General features: G+C 35.7%; 2 protein-coding genes across 2 annotated transcripts in view; one reads left to right on the forward strand and one right to left on the reverse strand.

Annotated features, from left to right (window-relative positions):
* On the reverse strand, nucleotides 1-7,798 carry LOC113682808 (small glutamine-rich tetratricopeptide repeat-containing protein beta). The gene is made up of 12 exons (XM_089182424.1): nucleotides 7,527-7,798; nucleotides 6,552-6,664; nucleotides 5,903-5,975; nucleotides 5,545-5,644; nucleotides 5,089-5,193; nucleotides 4,489-4,543; nucleotides 3,859-3,970; nucleotides 3,242-3,306; nucleotides 2,292-2,329; nucleotides 1,522-1,584; nucleotides 1,113-1,246; nucleotides 1-625 (listed from the first exon to the last, which is right to left on the reverse strand). The coding sequence occupies exons 1-12, from the start codon at nucleotides 7,624-7,626 to the stop codon at nucleotides 600-602; spliced, it is 984 nt and encodes a 327-aa protein (XP_089038550.1). The 5' UTR covers nucleotides 7,627-7,798; the 3' UTR covers nucleotides 1-599.
* The window catches only part of LOC113682807 (methionine--tRNA ligase, cytoplasmic), a 20,934-nt gene continuing 9,987 nt past the window's right edge, over nucleotides 7,719-18,665 (forward strand). Inside the window, exons 1-14 of the mRNA XM_027199992.2 lie at nucleotides 7,719-8,069; nucleotides 8,600-8,634; nucleotides 9,419-9,477; nucleotides 11,999-12,098; nucleotides 12,666-12,794; nucleotides 13,546-13,621; nucleotides 13,722-13,837; nucleotides 14,477-14,561; nucleotides 15,227-15,276; nucleotides 15,558-15,664; nucleotides 15,892-16,008; nucleotides 16,616-16,691; nucleotides 17,522-17,649; nucleotides 18,488-18,577. Coding sequence (XP_027055793.2) covers nucleotides 7,859-8,069; nucleotides 8,600-8,634; nucleotides 9,419-9,477; nucleotides 11,999-12,098; nucleotides 12,666-12,794; nucleotides 13,546-13,621; nucleotides 13,722-13,837; nucleotides 14,477-14,561; nucleotides 15,227-15,276; nucleotides 15,558-15,664; nucleotides 15,892-16,008; nucleotides 16,616-16,691; nucleotides 17,522-17,649; nucleotides 18,488-18,577 — 1,379 coding nt within the window. The 5' untranslated portion in view covers nucleotides 7,719-7,858. The remainder of the gene's footprint in view (nucleotides 8,070-8,599; nucleotides 8,635-9,418; nucleotides 9,478-11,998; nucleotides 12,099-12,665; nucleotides 12,795-13,545; nucleotides 13,622-13,721; nucleotides 13,838-14,476; nucleotides 14,562-15,226; nucleotides 15,277-15,557; nucleotides 15,665-15,891; nucleotides 16,009-16,615; nucleotides 16,692-17,521; nucleotides 17,650-18,487; nucleotides 18,578-18,665) is intronic.

Consider the following 18,665-nt stretch of genomic DNA (forward strand, 5'->3'; position numbering starts at 1 on the left):
TAATAGACTTCTAATGTATATCTTTAATTTAACTAACTTTAAAGTTAGGAAAAAAGTTTACATTTTAATCAGAAAGCAAAATTAAAAGAACCCAGCAAAAAAGAAAGACTCATTGGAGTGGGCAGACTATCCAAAAAGTCACACTTTCTCAGGGAAACCTAGTCTACAATGACAAAGCCACCCAGGCTCCTTACTTCTGTAAAATTCACACCCTACCTTTACTGTGGCTTAGAATATTCACTTTGGAAAGTTTTAGGTAACAACTCAGTGTTACCATGATACCACTTGTGATCATTAGTGAAAATTAATAAAATTTTTATAACTGAAATTAATTCCTGCACAACATCAGAATATTGCTTTTAAATATTTATAGATGTTCCCAATAAAAACAAAACAAAACAAAATAAAACAAAACAAAACAGAAAACTGAACAATACCAGAATGTGCCTTAGGTCGTAAAAAGAAGTACTTGATTAATTGCATTGATCTAGACACTTTTTCTTTTTCTAGAGTCCATAGGTCCTATGTTTATTCATCCATGGATGTCATGAAATTTATCTTTAAGCTTTTCCCTTGCAATTTGCATATCCAGTAATCACTCATTGTGTGCTAGAGTCTTCTTCATCTGTAGGAGAACAAAAATGCAACTGAATAAAATTTGTTGAGTGGTAACTATAACCTGCATTACACCTTAGTCAACAATGTTTCAACAATCTGGATTAAGGCAAAAAAAAGAATGACTAAATTTTAAGCTTATCTAATGACCAACCATTTTAATTTCTGGTCCAAAAACAACTTTTGAGAACAATGTGAACCGCTTGAAAAACTTGCTCATGCAAGCATTCTTGAACAAACCTGTCACTATAGGTTCCTTCAAATTAAAGTTATGCCTACCAAAAATATGAAAGACATTTCTTTTTTTCAAATTAGTATAAAATAAAAAAAAGACGTGGTAGTTTGCAAATAATTCAAATCACTTCTTTGTTTAACACCTCTTCAGTTCTAATTTGACTGTAGATAAAGCATCAAATTTTTGAAGACTTTGTATGCATTAGAGTTCCCTTGATAATAATTTCAGACATTAGCGGTTCTTTGTAGCTCCATATTCTAACCTGGATTTGGATCTTGCCCATCTCTTGGTGGATTTGGTCCTCTGTGTTCATTGACGGCAGCCTGAGCCTGCCCCCTTAACTGCTCAAACAACTCTGGGTCAGATTCTTGCATCCGTTCTCCAAACTGTTGGGCACTGTTGTGTAAACAAAACACTATTTACCCTTAGTACTTTCACTCCTAAGATCTCCTTAGTGATTCTCCTTACTGTCTACCACACAATTCTTATGATATTAGTTCTAAGAATTTGGTATTGGATCAACAACAGTGTCATAATTCCATAATTTATACTTTTCTTTATTCTCATCACTTGCCTGCTTAATATTGTATTGAAATAATTGATAATTATTCATAATGTTAGTAAGCAAATTATCATCCTGCTAGATCCTTCAGATAGACATAAAAACTTACGCCTGAAAAATTCCTGCTGCACCACCAGCACTGCCTGCACCACCTTGCATCATATTTGTCATCCTAATAAAATACAAAAGAACAATTCTTAAAAAAAACTTGAATCTTTGTTATTACTATTAAATAAATAGGATATTACATGGCCACGCGGGGATACGAATTTTATATTCAAGTGCTGAAAGTATCTCTCACGAGTGAGTGAAGTGAACAAGAGGGGGAGAAATACTTTCAGCATGAGAAGATAAAATTTGTATCCCCTAGTGGCCATGTAATGTTCTGTTTATTTAATAGATACTGGTGAAATTCCTACATAAAAGACAACTTTATTTAAATTCATTTTCGAAACAGCTAAATAGTGCAATTAAAGTGGTTACCTATCGCAAAATGCCTGTCACAAAAATGTTATGAAGCTCAGAAAAAGTATTGATGTGAAAATTTGGCAGCTCATTGGGAAAGTCACCAGTAACTGTACCATCTTCGCACCTCAAAGCCATTTTGTGAATGAAATTTCAAAAGAACTGGCTGTGCACTTGAGCAGGAAGCTCTCTTGTAATTGGCTAATCATGTTAGTAATCATGGTGACACCAATATCCTCACACGTAAAAGATAAAAATAGTATCTTCACCACGTGTGATGAAGATATGATTTTTTAGTAAAAGGAAAAAACCTGGTATTTCATCAGCATCTATATAATAAGTAATACAAATAACTACAACGTGACATGTCTAAAGTGAAAGTACACTGAGTCTGATATTTCATTCTCTACTTACATTTGCTGAACTCCTGGATTGCTCATAAAAGTTTGGGCCTAAAAATAACAGTTGTAATCGTCACCATTATTACCCTCATCATCATTTCTACCATCAGTCAGACTCACTGTAGCAGTTATTATTAACCCATTCACTCCCAAGATCTGATTGTTAATTCTCCCCTCTAACTGGTACACAATTCCTTGTGAATTAGTTGTGAGAATTTGGTGTTAGATCTAAATGAAAAATTCTGATAAGTCTAAGTATTCTTATCACCTGTTGGCTGGATAATGTTAAAAGATATTATAGGGAGAAGTTACAAGTTTATCACTTTTGGGAGTTACATGTTGTGGATCTGTTCAGTACTAGATCACAAATGACATCAAAATGTGGTAGGAAAAAAAAGTAGCAAACAACCTGGAGCCACATTTTTGTGGTGTTCTGTGATCTATTACTGTACAGACTTGTGGGAACATGGAATCTATTTCTTTTATATCAGCAAAGAGCAAAATGTTAGTAATGGTGATATCTCTCTGCATCTGGTCTTTAACTCATCGTAAGTAAGAACCAATCAAAATGGTGTATTTAATGGATTTGTACAAGTACAAGTACAGGTGCATAACAATAGGACATAAGTACCCTACCTGGTTAATACACCCACACCCAGCCCAATAAAAAATATCCCGGAAAGAAATATCCCGAAAAAAGATCCCTTCCCTAATCCGACTAAACTACAATTCAAATAATCTAAATCACACAGAACATTCTAAAGTATACAAATTAACAACTTAACTTAACTTAGCTTATCATATAGACAATCACATTTAACCATAGAACAGTTTTACAACAACAAAAATATCTGGTATTAACCTTTTTGTAAGGCTTAAAATTTATCAAAATCATTGATAAATTGATAACAGAATAATGAAATGGACAAGAGGGGTTTGCTTGATCTAAGGAAGCTAACATACCATATCCATAATTGCAGGATTTGTTAACAGGGAACCCAAATCAAGTCCTCCTAAACCAGGTAAACCTGACAAAGATGCAATCAAAAGAATGTCCAATCTTTAGAACAACAGTGATTCTCCTTGTTAGTGCAGAACTATGTTAGCAATGATTCAGCAAATTATAAAGTAATGAGTTTGGGTCAGGGGTGTAGACAATGGGTACAACAGTGTACAATGCAGGTTCATGATAATTTGGGTGAGAGACTTCTATTTTTCCCCCAAAATCCTCTTTGAATTTTGGACATCACCTGGGGTTTATGATTTACAACAAACAATGGAAACATTCCTAAACCCTTTCACTCCCCAGATCTCATCCGGAAATTCTCCTTGCTGTCTGTCATAAATCCTTATAATTATATGTAAGTTTGGAGAATTTGGTAATGGATCAACTAGCAACCCCCTCGTTTAGATTTTCTTTATTCCCATCACTTGTCTACTTGATATTAATTCACATTATAAGAAGAAACTATTTCATGGTGATTCATAGGAGGTTAACAGTAAAATGTCATTGTCTCACCAGGCCAGCAGTACAGTAATAAATCACTTTTCTCTAAAGTGTATCCCAGTCCCACTCTTACCTCCAGCAGCAGGCCTTGCATTACCAGTTCCTCTTTGGGATTCGTTTAGTTTTTCCTCCACCTGTGCTAAACTGGTTTGGTAAAATGTACTGCCAGGTTCTAACTCTAACGCCTGTAACAAAAAGCTTTTGTATTACTCAACTAACTTTGTAGAAAACACAATTTTAAACTTATCCACAACTGATTAGGAATTGAAACGTTATCAACTTTGAAGATTTATAATCAAACTTCACAACAAAATTAAAAAAAATTTAAAACAATGGTCCCATCAGTTTTGTTTATACATGTACATGAAAATATAAAGAAATGGTTTAAAAGTTTTAAATCATAGTACAGTAAAGAATTATATGTTTTACAAACTAAATGTAAGTGTTCTCAACCCTTTAACTTCCAAGATCTCATTAGTAATTCTCCTTACTGTCTGCCAAATGATTCTTATAATGTTAGTTTGGAGAATTTGGTAGCTGATCAGTTAGTAATCCCATTATTGATATTTTTTCTTTATTCTTATCAATTGTCTGCATGATATTGTACAGATATAGTAAGGAGAAATTCTGTCTTGGTCACTCACAGGAGTTAAAGAGTTAAAAGCCAAATGATTATGATGGAGACAAATATTTCATATTTTACCTTAGAATAACTTTCCTTTGCTTTTTGGAAATTGTTCTGATTGTGGTATGATAACCTGAAACATTTTACATAATAAGAATCAGCAGTCAAGCAACTTCAAATAGAAGTTCCAAGCTAACCAAAATCAATAATTTGGTAATCTTTGCAGTAGTGGTGACCAATCCAAACCAGAGATTATAGGTTTCCCAGTTTCTCTGATAACAACCATGGGTACAAACAAAATCACCAAGCTGTGGATTAGTCTCAGATATTTTGTATAATTACAATCATTCTCTATCTCTTTCATAAATTTAATATTAAATATCTTAGATCCAACAAACATTTTGTGTAATTATCAGTTTTTTCCTGCATGATGAAAATAATGCCTAACATTTTTGCCTTGATCCAATTCAACCCTTTTACGCCAAAGATCTAATTTAGTAATTTTCCTTACAGTCTTCTAGGTAATTCTTATTTTTGGAGAATTTGGTATTAGAACAACTAATAATCCCCTTCTCTATGTTTTTCTTTATTCTCATCACTTTTCTGGTTGATATTGTATTGATATTGTAGGGAGAATCCCTGTCTTGGTCACTCATTGGAGGTAAAAGGTTAACTTACCCCATTCGTCCATATGCCTTTCCATAGTTTGGGTCCAAACTTAGAGCTTTCTGACAGTCTTCTATTGCTTTTTGGTGTTCACCGATCTTGCCATAAGCTGCAGCTCTGTAAGGAAAAAAGTTGCCATAATTAACTTTGAACTGGAAAATGTTTCTGATATAAAAACAAATTTTAGGTTTGAATGATTTCAAACTAAATTGATTGGTATCTATTGTTATTTTACGATGAGATTTTTCTGTCTGAAGCAGAGAAAATATATGTAGTTGAATGTAACCTAAACCAGAAATTGTTGTAAGGGTCTTTTGCAATTGCCTAAGCATGGAATTGAGTGTACGAGATCATTTTAAAAGCTTGACTTTACATGAAATTTACCCTCGCCTTCAAGGATTACCCGTCAACTTGTTGTTAACTTCATTAAATTGCACTTAACTGCATCATAGTAATTGGAATGTATACCTGTTACATGGAAACACAGCATTAGAACTATCCAATTCAATAGCTTTGGTGTAACAGCGGATAGCTTCTTGGTACTTTTCTTCTTTCATCAACTGATTTCCTGGTATTAAGATTTTAACAAATTATATCATTATTTTGACAGGTGAGAGTGTTACAGGTTTTGTTTTATTTATAAGATTTATTGGTTCAAAGAGCCATTTACTTAAAAAGTCATTTAACAACTTATTTGACCACTCTTTGAATTCCTGCGAGCTTGCAAAATTTGGGAAGAGAATGGTATAAATGGAAATTGAGAATGGAATGGAAAAAGAAAAGTTTTAAATAGGAGTAAAAAAAATAGAACTCCTACAGATTATACCTTCTGTTTTCAGTTGTTCTGCTTTTTCTCTGTCTTCTCTTGTAGGCTGAGCAGCTGTTGTTCCACCCTTGGTCTGAAATTAAATGCTTTTTTTTTAACTGAGATGCGTCCAGAAATGATTGCAGTAATGAAAATGGTGAAAATTTGCCAAATTGTCAAATCTGCCCAGCTAATTTTGCTTTCACCATTTTGAATATAACTAAACTACATAATCAAGCAGATTTTGCTTTAAAAAAATTTGACTAAAATTTGACAAAATCATCAAATCCATGAACATTCATTTGGTTTGACAAAATGCTGTCAAATCTGCCATTTTCATTACTGCATGCATTTCTAGACATAAAGGTTTTTTTTCCCTGTTTACAATGTAATACTGTAGCATATTTTGCATATCCTCATCACCTTATTTGGTAAAATGACAGTAGTAAAATACTGAAAACAAATCTTACATAGCCATCAGAATAAATATATATTATTAGGCTCATTCCTAGGTTTCTGCATAATATAAAGACATATAGGATATTCTTTAGATAGCTTTTTTTCTTCACTAGTGCTGAGGCATAAGGAAACCAAACCATGTAGGTCCATTAAATTACGAATTGTTTTTGATTATTTATCAGGAGATCCACTGAAGCAATTGAGTACAGACCTGAGTCGCATTTTTGAATATTTCCGCTAGAGGTTTGTCACTCTTCAATGCTGCTGTTTGTGATGGATCATTTCTGTTTATACCATAGACTGCTTCTAAACACTGGATTGAAACTACAAGAAAAAAAACATTAAAACACACAAACTGTGATAAAATTTACAAGAAAAGCTACACCACATATGCATTTTGATTGGTTCTTAACCCTTTCCACCCTCACATCCACATGTATATTCTCCAGGAGGAGAATTTGTTTCATAGTCCAGAGCATCTCTAGTTGGGGACCATTTCCTTCATTCTAATGACCTTAAGGTGTGATTTTGGGTTGATAAAGCAAGGAGAAATTGGATGCTAGTGACTCTTAAGGGTTGAAGGGTTAATTATGATCTATTGGAGGACAAGTGCATAGATGATATCCCCATAGACAACTTTCTGTTTCTTTATTACATTCAACAAATAGATTCCATCTTGCCGAGGGTCTCTACAGCTTACCGTAATAGAATACAAAAGATGTCAAAATGTGAATTCTAAAATCAGAGAATGTTTTCAAATGCTGTGCATCTATACACTCATCCATTCTCCAGCATCCTCCAACTAAGTCACCTACCACATCCCACCCCTCTCCCCTTCTCATCACCTGCCTGGAAGGAGGCATGATGGTAGATGTAAATATTGAGACGAGAAAAGATATCAGAAAGGAAACGTTAGATATGAAAATTAGCCAGAAAGGCAGTGCTATTAGCAGGAAGCAATAAAATACATTTGATCATGTTTACGCCGAAATTAACAGAAACTGGAATTGATTGTGAGAAAGTGAAATTAAATTTTAAATCACATGCAAACTTATAATTATCTTTCGGATATCATTTCACTTACATGGTTCAAAAAGTGTAAAAAATAATCATATTTAAAAAATCATAGAAGGAAAAGGAAATTTTTTTCTTGAATCTCTGTAAGCTGTTACATTTTAGGTCTAACCTTCTAAACTCTCCGCTGAGTCGCCTGTTATGGCACCAGACTTCAACTCCGACGAAAGGTGCTCAATAATAGCGAATGCTAGCTTTTGTAAATTTGACATGTCTTCCGTTAAGTTGATCGATTGATTAAAATCCTTAAAACGTAGTGAATTAGTCAGAAAGGTGTTTAGATTCTGCCTTGAAATTAACTCACGTTTACCACTTTGGTTCCTGTTGAAAATGGCGGAACTTATTCGAACCCGCAATGTATGTGTACTGCGGCCAAAGGTTCTCATTCCAGTCTTTCTCGAAGATTTAACCTGGTTTATTCACACGTGAAACCAGTTTCGTCAGATGATTAGAATCTTCTCTGGGTTCAATTCTGTCGCTCTCCTTCGATCTGTGGTACTTACACGACGTTTACATTGTCGTAGTTTCCTATCATCTCAAATTAGTGAAATTATGAAGCTTTACACCGACCGAGGAAATCCATATCTGCTCAGCATTTTGGCAGCAAAAAATCTAGCAGGCGTTCCCCTTACTGTTCAATACATCAATTATGAAGGTCAGATAATTTTTTCCTCTAAAAATAGGAAAGCGAAACCGGAACTGGTGTAGTTTTCTAGCGTTCACCCAATTCTGTTTTTTCTTAGCACTAGATATGTCTTCTGAAACGACTACAAGTTCAGATCTAAATATGTCATGGTCCATGACTGGGAATTACGCCTCTCTTTCCATCACCTACATATATTTCCTCGTAGTAAATTCCTTTCTGATGCAATCAGAAGTTCGTTAGACTTTGGAATTGAAAGTGTGAAATTGGGATTTGGATAGAATGTTGTAAAACTGGATTGGCAACAAGATAAACGAGCTGTAGATTTTAAATAAAGAGAAGCTAATGTCCCCCTAAGTACTCTCTCCAACTATAGCAACAGGTATTTGTTGTTCAAATTTAAAACCTACATGTATTCAGTTTTATAAAATATATTCCTCACTCTCATAATTAATGCAGCAAAAGAAGTATAACAAATTAATTGATAATAGTTTAATTGGTTATGGGTATAATAACAACACTGTGTTACCTTTCTTTATCAGATGGAAGCAAATTTAATTGTCCTGGAAATAGGAAGGTTTGTTCAAAATATTTTATTTCACATGAAATAGCTTTGTCAAGAGTGAACCCATTGCTCTTGAAACTTGTTCCACTTTCTCTATCATGAACTAATCAGGAATATTTGATATATTAAGAAGGAAATATATATATATATATATATGTAAATCTTGATTGTAGTCTCTCCTTGCCATATAGTGCTCAATGTGTTTGTAGAGCATGGTATATCTGAAGGTTAGACAAATCAATAAGACATAACTTTTTTCATTAAAGCTGACAAAGCAAGCAACCTTAACAAAAGAACTGAATTAATTTCCAAATGCCACCATGAGAACAAATACTCCCTAGTGAACATCGACATCGGATTAAAATAGACATACTAATTCACTCACTGCTTTATATGTTTAAACTTAGTGAGGTGTACTCCTCATTAAAATCTGTCTGATGATCACATAAGTGTGAAACTCAGTCACAGAAAAGTTATATCGAATTGATTTGTCCAACCTTCAGAGATATATATATATATATATATATATATATATATATATATAATTTGCACAATGGAGAATGTGCTTCCGTTTTCAACGCTTTATTAAAGACCCGACGCGTTTCGGCATTTACATATATATATATATATATATATATATAATATATATAAATCTATATATATAATTAGCAGCATTGCACTGATGAAGCTCAGAGGGCTGAATCAGTACTGTCTACAGTTATATATAGAACTATATATATATATATTCAATAACTTTAGAGAGAACCAAAAGCTTATTCAGTAAATTTTCTTATAGCTTCCAGTCCTTGAAGCTGAACATGGAATTTTATTATACAGTACAAACAGTATATGCAGGTATACAGGTTTGGAAATATCATAAAAATATAGCATTTGTGTGTAATGATCAATATTTTATCACGACATAAATTTCTGATTTTATTTTCTATCACTCTAAAACCTAAATACATCAACTGACAAATTAATTGATTATTAAAATGATTCATTAATTAGTTAATTAATTGATTGCATAGAGGATATGGGCAGACCTTGGGGAAATGGTAGAATATAAGTTGTGATCAAATTAAAGATAAATTCAAAGTGGCAACATTGTTTATGTGTTGAATGTTCACTGACTCCCTGAATCATGCAGAAACTTCTTGCAATTGGAAGCTCTTATCAGAGCTCATTGGCTCCCCAATCAAGCAAGAGACTACTTGTGATCAGGAGTTCTTATCAGAGCTCATTGTCTCCCTGATTCACACACAAACTTCTTGCAATTGGGAGCACTTATTAGAGCTTATTGATTCCCCAATCAACCAAGGAACTACTTGTGATCAAGAGCTCTTATCAGAGCTCATTCACTCCCTTATTGACACACAAACTTCTTGCAATTGGAAGTTCTTATCAGAGCTCATTGTCTCCCTGATTCACACACAAACTTCTTGTGATTGGAAGCTCTTATCAGAGCTCATTGATTCCCCAATAGACCAAGAAACTACTTGTGATCAGGAACTCTTATTAAAGCTCATTGATTCCCCAATAGACCAAGAACCCGCTTGTGATAAGGAGTTCTTATCAGAGCTCATTGACTCCCTGATTCACACACAAACTTCTTGTGATTGATGATTGATTCCCCCATCAAGCAAGTAACTACTTGTAATCAGGAGCTCTTATCAGAGTTCATTGACTTACTGATTCACAGACAAACCTTTTTTGCAACTGGAGGCTCTTATCAGAGCTTAATGACTTCCTGATTCACAGACAAATGTTTTTGCAATTGGGAGCTCTTATCAGAGCTTATTGACTCCTCAGTCAACCAAGAAACTACTTGTGATGAGGAGCTTTTATCTGAGCTCATTGACTCCCTGAATCATGCAGAAACTTCCTGCTATTGGGAGCTCTTATCAGAGCTCATTGACTCCCCAATCAAGCAAGAGACTACTTGTGATCAGGAGCTCTTTGATGCCCTGATTGACTCACAAACTTCTTGCAATTGGAAGCTCTTATCAGAGCTCATTGAATCCCTGATTGACACACAAACTTCTTGCAATTGGAAGCTCTTATCAGAGCTCATTGAATCCCCAATCAACCAAGAAACTACTTGTGATCAGGAGCCCTTATCAAAACTCATTGACTACCTTATTGACACACAAACTTCTTGCAATCTGGAGCTTTTATTAGAGCTCATTGACTCCCTGATTCTCAACAAACTACTTGTGATCAGGAGCTCTTATTAGAGCTCATTGACTCCCTGATTGACACACAAACATCTTGTGATTGGGAGCTCTTATCAGAGCACGTTGATTCCCCAATCAACCAAGAAAGTTCTTTTAATCAGGAGTTCTTATCAGAGCTCACTGACTACTGGATCGACGCACAAACTTCTTGCAATTGGGAGCTCTTATCAGAGCTCATTGACTCCCCAATCAACCAAGAAAATACTTGTGATCAGGAGCTCTTATCAGAGCTCGTTGACCATCTGATTGACACACAAACTTCTTGCAATTGGGAGCTCTTATCAGAGCTCATTGACTCCCCAATCAACCAAGAAACTACTTGTAATCAGGAGCTCTTATCAGAGCTCATTGACTACCTGATTGGCACTCAAACTTCTTGCAATCTAGAGCTTTTATCAGGGCTCATTAACTCCCTGATTTACACAGAAACTTACTGTGATTGGGAGCTTTTGTCAAAGCTCACTGACTTCGCAAATCAAGCAAGAAACTACATAAGATTAGGAGCTCTTATCAGAGCTCATTGAGTCCCCAATTAACCAACAAATTACTTGTGATCAAGAACTCTATCAGAGCTCATTGGCTTCCCTATCAACCAACAAAGGACATGTGATCTGGAGCTCTTATCAGAGCTCATTGACTCTCTGATGACACACAAACTTTCAGGTTTTCTTGGTTTTTCAAAAAGCACTTCACTGCTCCTAATGGCAAGTCACTGACCCCACAATCTGTGACTACAAATACTTAGCAACGATCTCTGGGTATCAGGCCGCCATAATCTGATGTAAAACCTTTTGAATAGAGGGTGTGTTACGAGGTTGACATTCTGACTACATTCATATGAAACATTCAATGTGAAAAGTTTATTTAGGATGAGTTAGTCAGTCAATAATCTAGTGTACACATCTTGATACAATCTTAACAAAAAGAACCTGTGCTATGCCAGATACAAAAGCCACTCAAAAACACTCTTTAGATGTGACCAAACAACAACCCTTCACTTGATTCTGATGATGTCTAAGGTTGTAGAAACACCACTGTACCCTCCAAAGACTATTCTTTCCTGGACAGTCTAAAGATGCAATCACATATTTTGATTTTTGTGAGCTCTGGTATGTATCACAGTAACCTTTCATATATAGGTATCTGTTGGACCTCAAGAGAAACTCAGAAGAAACACCTGACCCCAGCAAGGAAGCAGTTGTTGATCAGTGGGTGGAGTGGGAGAGTATAACCTTGCAGGTTAGTTTATTTTGTTGGAATCAAAGAATCCTTGGCTTTTATGACAATTATTATAAATTACTATCACCGGTATATTCTACACAGTAGATCTATAAGTTCACCATAACTGTTTTGTTTTAAGGTGACTAAAAGTCTTGTTTCTGATGACCATTTTATAATTTTAGGTTTCCAAATGGCAAATTTTAAAAAGAGTTGAGTTTAAGGGTCTGAACAGTGAAAGTTAAGAGTATAAAGGTTAAGGAAATTTCCAAATCAGCACAGGAGAATGAAGGATGGAGAAGATGAACATGAACTGCATATGATCAACTTAAAGAATTTCAGATATTTTTTTTTAATTGGGCACCAAGGTGCACATCTTTTGAAAAAGATATTTTAATTCATATGGATTGGGAGAAACCATGCATTACCTTCCATTAGGCTTTGCTAAGTGATGAAAGTGACAATAATTGTCACTTTCATCATATGATAAATTTCAATAAGCAACTTTGATTCATCCCCTTTGATTTTTAATGTTAATATTTTGTTGACTATTAATTGTTCATTGGCAATCTGTCATTGTTCTTGCAGCCTGTACTCTTCAAACATCTTGTATCATCTATTGGCCTGGGTAGGCAAACAAGCGGTCACTTTGATGATCTGATGAAATTACTGACACATGCTGATCAAGCCTTATCTGCTCACAAATTTTTCTCTGGGGTGGGTTCTTTTATAAATAATGTCACATTAAAAAAGTTTTGTATTGATGTCCTAAGAAATTCTTACACCATGCAAAGCTACTTTACCAGCAAAGGCTACAAAAAAAATACCAATGTAGAAATTGGCAAAAGATGACCTGGTAATAACCCTTCTTTAATTTCTGGAAGCCCTTTGTCAAGAGAGGGGATACCCTAAAAGGTGTTTAAACTTGTTTTTACAGGTTATTCAGTGGGAATAAAAATATGGTTTAATGTAGGGAGAGTATTTTACATAGCAGCTGACACATCAATCTTTTTAGTATCTATGTTTTTGAATAGTAAATGGAAAAGGAGAACAGGGCTCAAAAAGGGAAGCCTGTAACACAATAGGCCATTTTTGATATGTTAAAATTCAAACTTGGCTCTGAGGCTTGTGGGAATAAAACAAAGGAAATCACATCAAGGTTGAGGGATAAACAATTGATTATTTTTTTTCATTTTATTCCCCCCTAGCCTCTGAGCCATGTTGGAATTTTAATTTATTGAAAATGGCCTATTTTTGGGCCCCCATTTGACGCTTGAACACGAATTTTATGCAGCATTTTTATCAAATTGTGGAAATCCTGCAAAGCCACACTATTGAATAAACTGCACACTATTTGGTTTAGATAAAATTAAATAATGATAGTAGAGGCAATGATTTACGAGGATTGAAAAAGCTTGCAAAGGATCAACTTAGTTGACTTTGGATCAATTGTTCATTTACTTCTCAGGATCAACTTGGTTTAGCAGATGTCATTCTTTGGGGTTCACTTCATCCTTTGTTTATCTCTGATTCAAGCTTCTCTGGTAATAGTCATTTTTATTGTGTATTCTAGTAGTCTAGTTGCAATTTTACATTAAGTATCAAATATAGGTAACAGTACTTGTTTTATTTATTTATTTGAAGCTGCAGATTCTCAGATGAACAACGTTAAAAGATGGTACGGCCACCTCATGTCTCAGGATGTTTTCCATAAAAGTTCTTCTGAGGTGACAGGAGGCAAAGGAGTATCTACTTTTAAGGTAACAAAAAGACAAAAGTTAGACATTTGTATAAGGGTAAATTTCAACAACAACATAATTTTCATGGGTCAAAATTCTCAGAGCAACATGGAAACGTTCCAGAATTTACCTTCTCCCCCTTAAACAGGTGAGACACAACGTAGCTTGATGGTCTATGTGGCACACATAAGACCAAAGGTCCAGTTTCAGGAAATGGCCTTCAATCATTTTGATATATTTTTGGGCAGTACACTTTATTTACCTCCCTACCCAAGAGTATTGGGTACCATCCGATTGTTAGAAAACCTGACAAAATACGGTGGGTAACCCAAAATCTCGCTAGTATCTCTCCTCACTGTCTGACATACGATTCTTACGATGTTAGTTTGGACATTTTGGAAAACCTGGAGAATTTGGTACTGCATAAACCAATAATCCTCTAATTGATAATTTTCATTATTCTCATAACTTGTAAGGAGAAATTCTGTCTTGGTCTCTGATGGGCTTTAAAGGGTGAAGTCTCCTAAAGGTAGGTGGGGAGGGAATGGATTCGCTACGTTGATGTTGGTCATGATCACTTGGCTTCTACAAAAGAGTTTTCCCTTCACAAACGGGGCCATTGCTAATTTGTGTTAGAGATTATCGTTCTTCTTGTTGTAGGATTCTTTGCTGGCCATGTCTGGAACACAGGTTCCACCAAGTTCAAAACCGCAGGAAGTAACGAAGTCAAAACAGAGTATAAAAGGTATCAGCCTCAATACAGTGTAGGGTAATCGTTCACCAAATATTAAACAAAACTTACAGCAGCAATACAGAACAAAAAACTGCTTACCTCAAATCCTGCCATTTTTTTCAAGTGGAGGTCACATCACGCTTGGGGTTTGTGGAAACATTTGGCCCAGAGTTCATCATGCATCATTCATTTTGATCTTTTTTCTTTTCTTTTTTAGCATACTATTTCATTTTGATATTTGGTCTCTTTAGCGTCAGTAGAATGTTGCAAAACGTGATTTCAAATATCGTGACTCAGCTACTTAAAATTAGGGTTGTCCCTTCGCGTGAGTTGGTTAATAGACTTCTTGTAGTTTACTTTGCCTTTATGTGTGTTAGGGTGATAAACTGAAGATATTGCAATTTTAGTGATTAACTTAATTCAATATTCTTTATGCTTCTCGTGTAAGGTAATTCTCAGTTTACTGAGAATGCTTTATAGTCCGTGCTAAATTTCTGTTTGATAAGAAAATATCAATAGTTTTTTACTCAAACCTTGTTTATAAAGGTAAAAGTCGCCTGAAAGAAATCTAAAAGATCTCCAGGTGTTTGAGGTCTCACTTCAGCTTCCGAAAAGTCACAGAAAGATCCAGAATGGTGTTAATACAGAAATCTCTGTGTGTGCTTTTGTTTTTTTAGGATCACAGCCACCTCGTCAAGAAAAAGGGAATGGTGTTCCACAAGACGAGGTATGTTGCTGGTACTTAATTTAACGGGACTTTCAATTTGCAATTTTGGAGAATTTTCAAAAGGAAAAAAAAAAACCCAAGTATAAATTCCCACATAATTGGTTAAAGAAACCCCTGAGGTTTTTTGTGTCTTGCTTTAACCTCAATGTTCTATGTATTGTTACTGAGCTATGCGGCATGAGACTCTAATCCTTCCCACCCCACCCTCTCTTCCACTGCTCTGTTTGATCTAACGAAACATGATATCATGGAACTTAAACAGTCGTCTAAATTTGTTTCAGGCAGTTCAAGCCAGAGTTGCTTCAAGTGAGGAAATCGCTGAAGCTGTCAAAAACTGGAATCATGGAAGCAAAAATCGGCCGAAAAGTCGCCGGCTTGTGGACCCAATGTAAGAACAATTTTAATAAATGAGCATAACTTTCCTAGCCTTACCATGGAATGTCACGCGACGCTCCCCATCCTAAAAATCAATGTCACGCGACGCTCCCCATCCTAAAGAGCAGTGTCACGCGACGCTTCCCATCCTAAAAAGCGATGTTAAGGAGACTTCATATCGCGTTGTCCACATTTTTTCCAACCTTCGCCAACTGACTTCCGACTGACTTTCTTTCACAGTCTACCCATTGAAGGAGAAAAGAATATTCTTATCACGAGCGCCTTGCCCTATGTGAATAATGTGCCTCATTTGGGGAACATCATTGGCTGTGTCCTTAGTGCTGACGTGTTTGCCAGGTACGTTAACTAGTAACGCTAGCCATGTTCTGGTGGAGGTTGTCATTGAAATCCAGTGCCTTATGTTTACTCAGTTTGCAATGTGTCCTACCAATTTTTACCCCTAAACAAAGCTTTGTTATCCTCAAAGTTTATTTCGTGGCTGATAGCTTTTGAAACACAGTGTACACGCATGTGATCGTCTTTTTTTTTGTTAGAAATCAGAACTAAATTTTTGTTAGAAATAACCTTCTATTGGTATGAAACCTTTAAAGCGTGACTTCTTCCAGATGATGAATACTATAAATGATTATACATTAAACTAATTTTGTCGACCAATTTTATTTCCTGACGAATCTCGAAACTGTCAAAGTCAAGACTTTGACACAGGTCAGTGAACTGGTTAGGAATGGTAATCACTCAGATGAGCAATTCTGTGAATCACATTGAAAGGATCCGATTAGTAATTTCAAAACGGACGAAGTGAAAAGGAATATTATGTGGAGGGCTTTCGTATTTATGGGTTACATATTTTATGCAAGCATGTTAGTCCCTCAATAAAGATAAGCTTGACTGATGAAGAAATCTTTTTACCACAGTTTTTTGTCGTCTCTGCGTTGCTTCCTAGGTATTGTCGCCTTCGTCAGTACAACACGCTGTACATCTGTGGAACGGATGAATATGGTACAGCCACTGAAACTAAGGTAAAAGGTCGCTCTTAGGGGGGACTAACGCTGGAAACCTCAGCTTTAGAAACTCTTTACGGTGGTTAATTTACACTATCGACTCAGTTTATAAATCGAATTATCTTATAGGCTGTTTAGATTTTCATAACAGCTCCTTTGGATTGAGTATCGTAAAACCAAAACAAATCAGAGCGGAGGTAAATATGAAAAGCCAATTTTGGATTAACGGAAAATCGAGCAAACTGCTTGAAGCGCAAGAAACACGAGCAAACAAATAGCACTTTGTTATTGTTTTATAGCTGTTCAGTGGTTGAGAGAATGACGCGAGTTTTGTTCATTCTTAAAGAAAACTAAGCAAAACTATCGCATTCTCGGATTTCTTTGTACGGTCAAACGAATTTGAATCACGCTGAATCAGTTCTTATTACTGAAAAGGGAGGCGAGAAATTTAAATTCTGAAAATGCTTTCGGACGCTTTTAATAGTCACCTCCGACTTAATTGATTCGTAGTTGATTACGAAAACAAATGTGTCTAAAAAGGACAAGCCACTGTTTACTTTTCAACAGCAAACAGGTTGTACACCCGAATAATTTTAAAAAACCCTGAAAAACTTAAGAATGATTTTGTACCTCCTTTGTTGGCCATCTTGTTTCTTTTGTCGTCAGACCACAATCTCTACAATAGGGCTGTGCTCTATCTAAGGCAACCAAACTTTTGTCCTTGTATAACTTTGCTTTATGAAAGTCTTAAAAATTAAGGCATCTGAGGCACGTCTTTATAATGTCTTCTGTAGCACTGCGGTTGTTGATGTGAAGTGTCAATTTGACTTTCTTGTTGTTAATTCCAGGCGTTAGAAGAAGGTCTTACACCTCAGCAGATCTGTGACAAATACTTCAAGATTCACAAAGAAGTCTATGAGTGGTTTAAAATCAAGTTTGATTTCTTTGGAAGGACAACTACACAACAACAGACTGAGTAAGTTTTTAATGCAACATTTTAGCTGTTTGCCTCTCACGTTCTCAGAATTTCGAAACCTTTGTGAGTCTTTTCCTTGCTCTCTATAATCCCTCAAGCTATGGAAGCTTTTCCCAATTTCTGTTTCATAAAGCGACTAAAAACGATCCCCTTTCTCACAGATGGGATGCTTGCTCATCGCTGGTCACCCCCTCAACGAAATTCTTCGAGTTTCCCTGACATTTTCAAAATGTCTGATACTCGTTAAAATCTAAGGTAGAGCGAGAGGCACCATTCGATTTGATCCTTTAATTCTCTGATAAAAGTGTAAATTCTTTCTGAAATTTGAACACTTTATCCAGTAAATATGTGATGGAGAATAGACAAACTGATCAGGTTAAAGTTGTTGTCTTGATTTGGCCTCAAACCCTTTTGCTTCTTGACAAGGAAATGTAAAGAAGTTAAAAGGAAAAATTACGAATGTGATTTGCGGAGGGAAAGGTTAACCCTTAACTCCCAGAAGTGATGAACATTTAACTTCTCCCCATAATTTCTAAACATTTTCTAGCAAAACAAGTGATGAGGATATTCAAACCTATCGGGTAGAAGTTGTCATTTGTCGATTGAACACCAAACTCTTGTAACTAGTTTACAGGGAAATCTGTAGCTGCCAGAGGGGAGAATTAACAACTAGATCTCGAGAGCTAAAGGGTTGAATGTCTTGCGTAAAAACACATCACAGTCGCCCTGACGGAGGCTGAATACCGAACCTTTGATACCGGTGTCCAACTTGAAACTATTAGGGTTTTGCGTTTCTCCCATCATGCTAATGGTAATAAACTTGTTCTGTTGTCACCAGAATCGCTCAGGATATTTTCTGGCGTCTTCACAAGCAAGATCACTTAGTGGAGGATACACTAGAACAGCTGCAATGTGTTGACTGTAAAAGGTTTGCCTAGCTCTTACTTTTTTGACCGCCAAAAAGTTTTTGTGTAATTCTTCGGGTGGAGGTCGTCAGAGCGAGAGCAAACGACCTC

The sequence above is a fragment of the Pocillopora damicornis genome, chromosome 9 (assembly GCF_964200805.1).
Source record: "Pocillopora damicornis chromosome 9, jaPocDami1.2, whole genome shotgun sequence".
In the NCBI taxonomy this organism is placed as follows: Eukaryota; Metazoa; Cnidaria; class Anthozoa; order Scleractinia; family Pocilloporidae; genus Pocillopora; species Pocillopora damicornis.

What these genes read in the sequence shown, in the direction of transcription:
- LOC113682808 (XM_089182424.1), bottom strand. Translation starts at nt 7,626, where the DNA reads ATGTCAAATTTACAAAAGCTAGCATTCGCTATTATTGAGCACCTTTCG. An exon ending in TATTCAAAAATGCGACTCAG is followed by an intron (nt 5,976 to 6,551) that starts GTCTGTACTCAA and finishes ATTTAATTTCAG; the next exon opens with ACCAAGGGTGGAACAACAGC. An exon ending in AGAACAACTGAAAACAGAAG is followed by an intron (nt 5,645 to 5,902) that starts GTATAATCTGTA and finishes TCTTAATACCAG; the next exon opens with GAAATCAGTTGATGAAAGAA.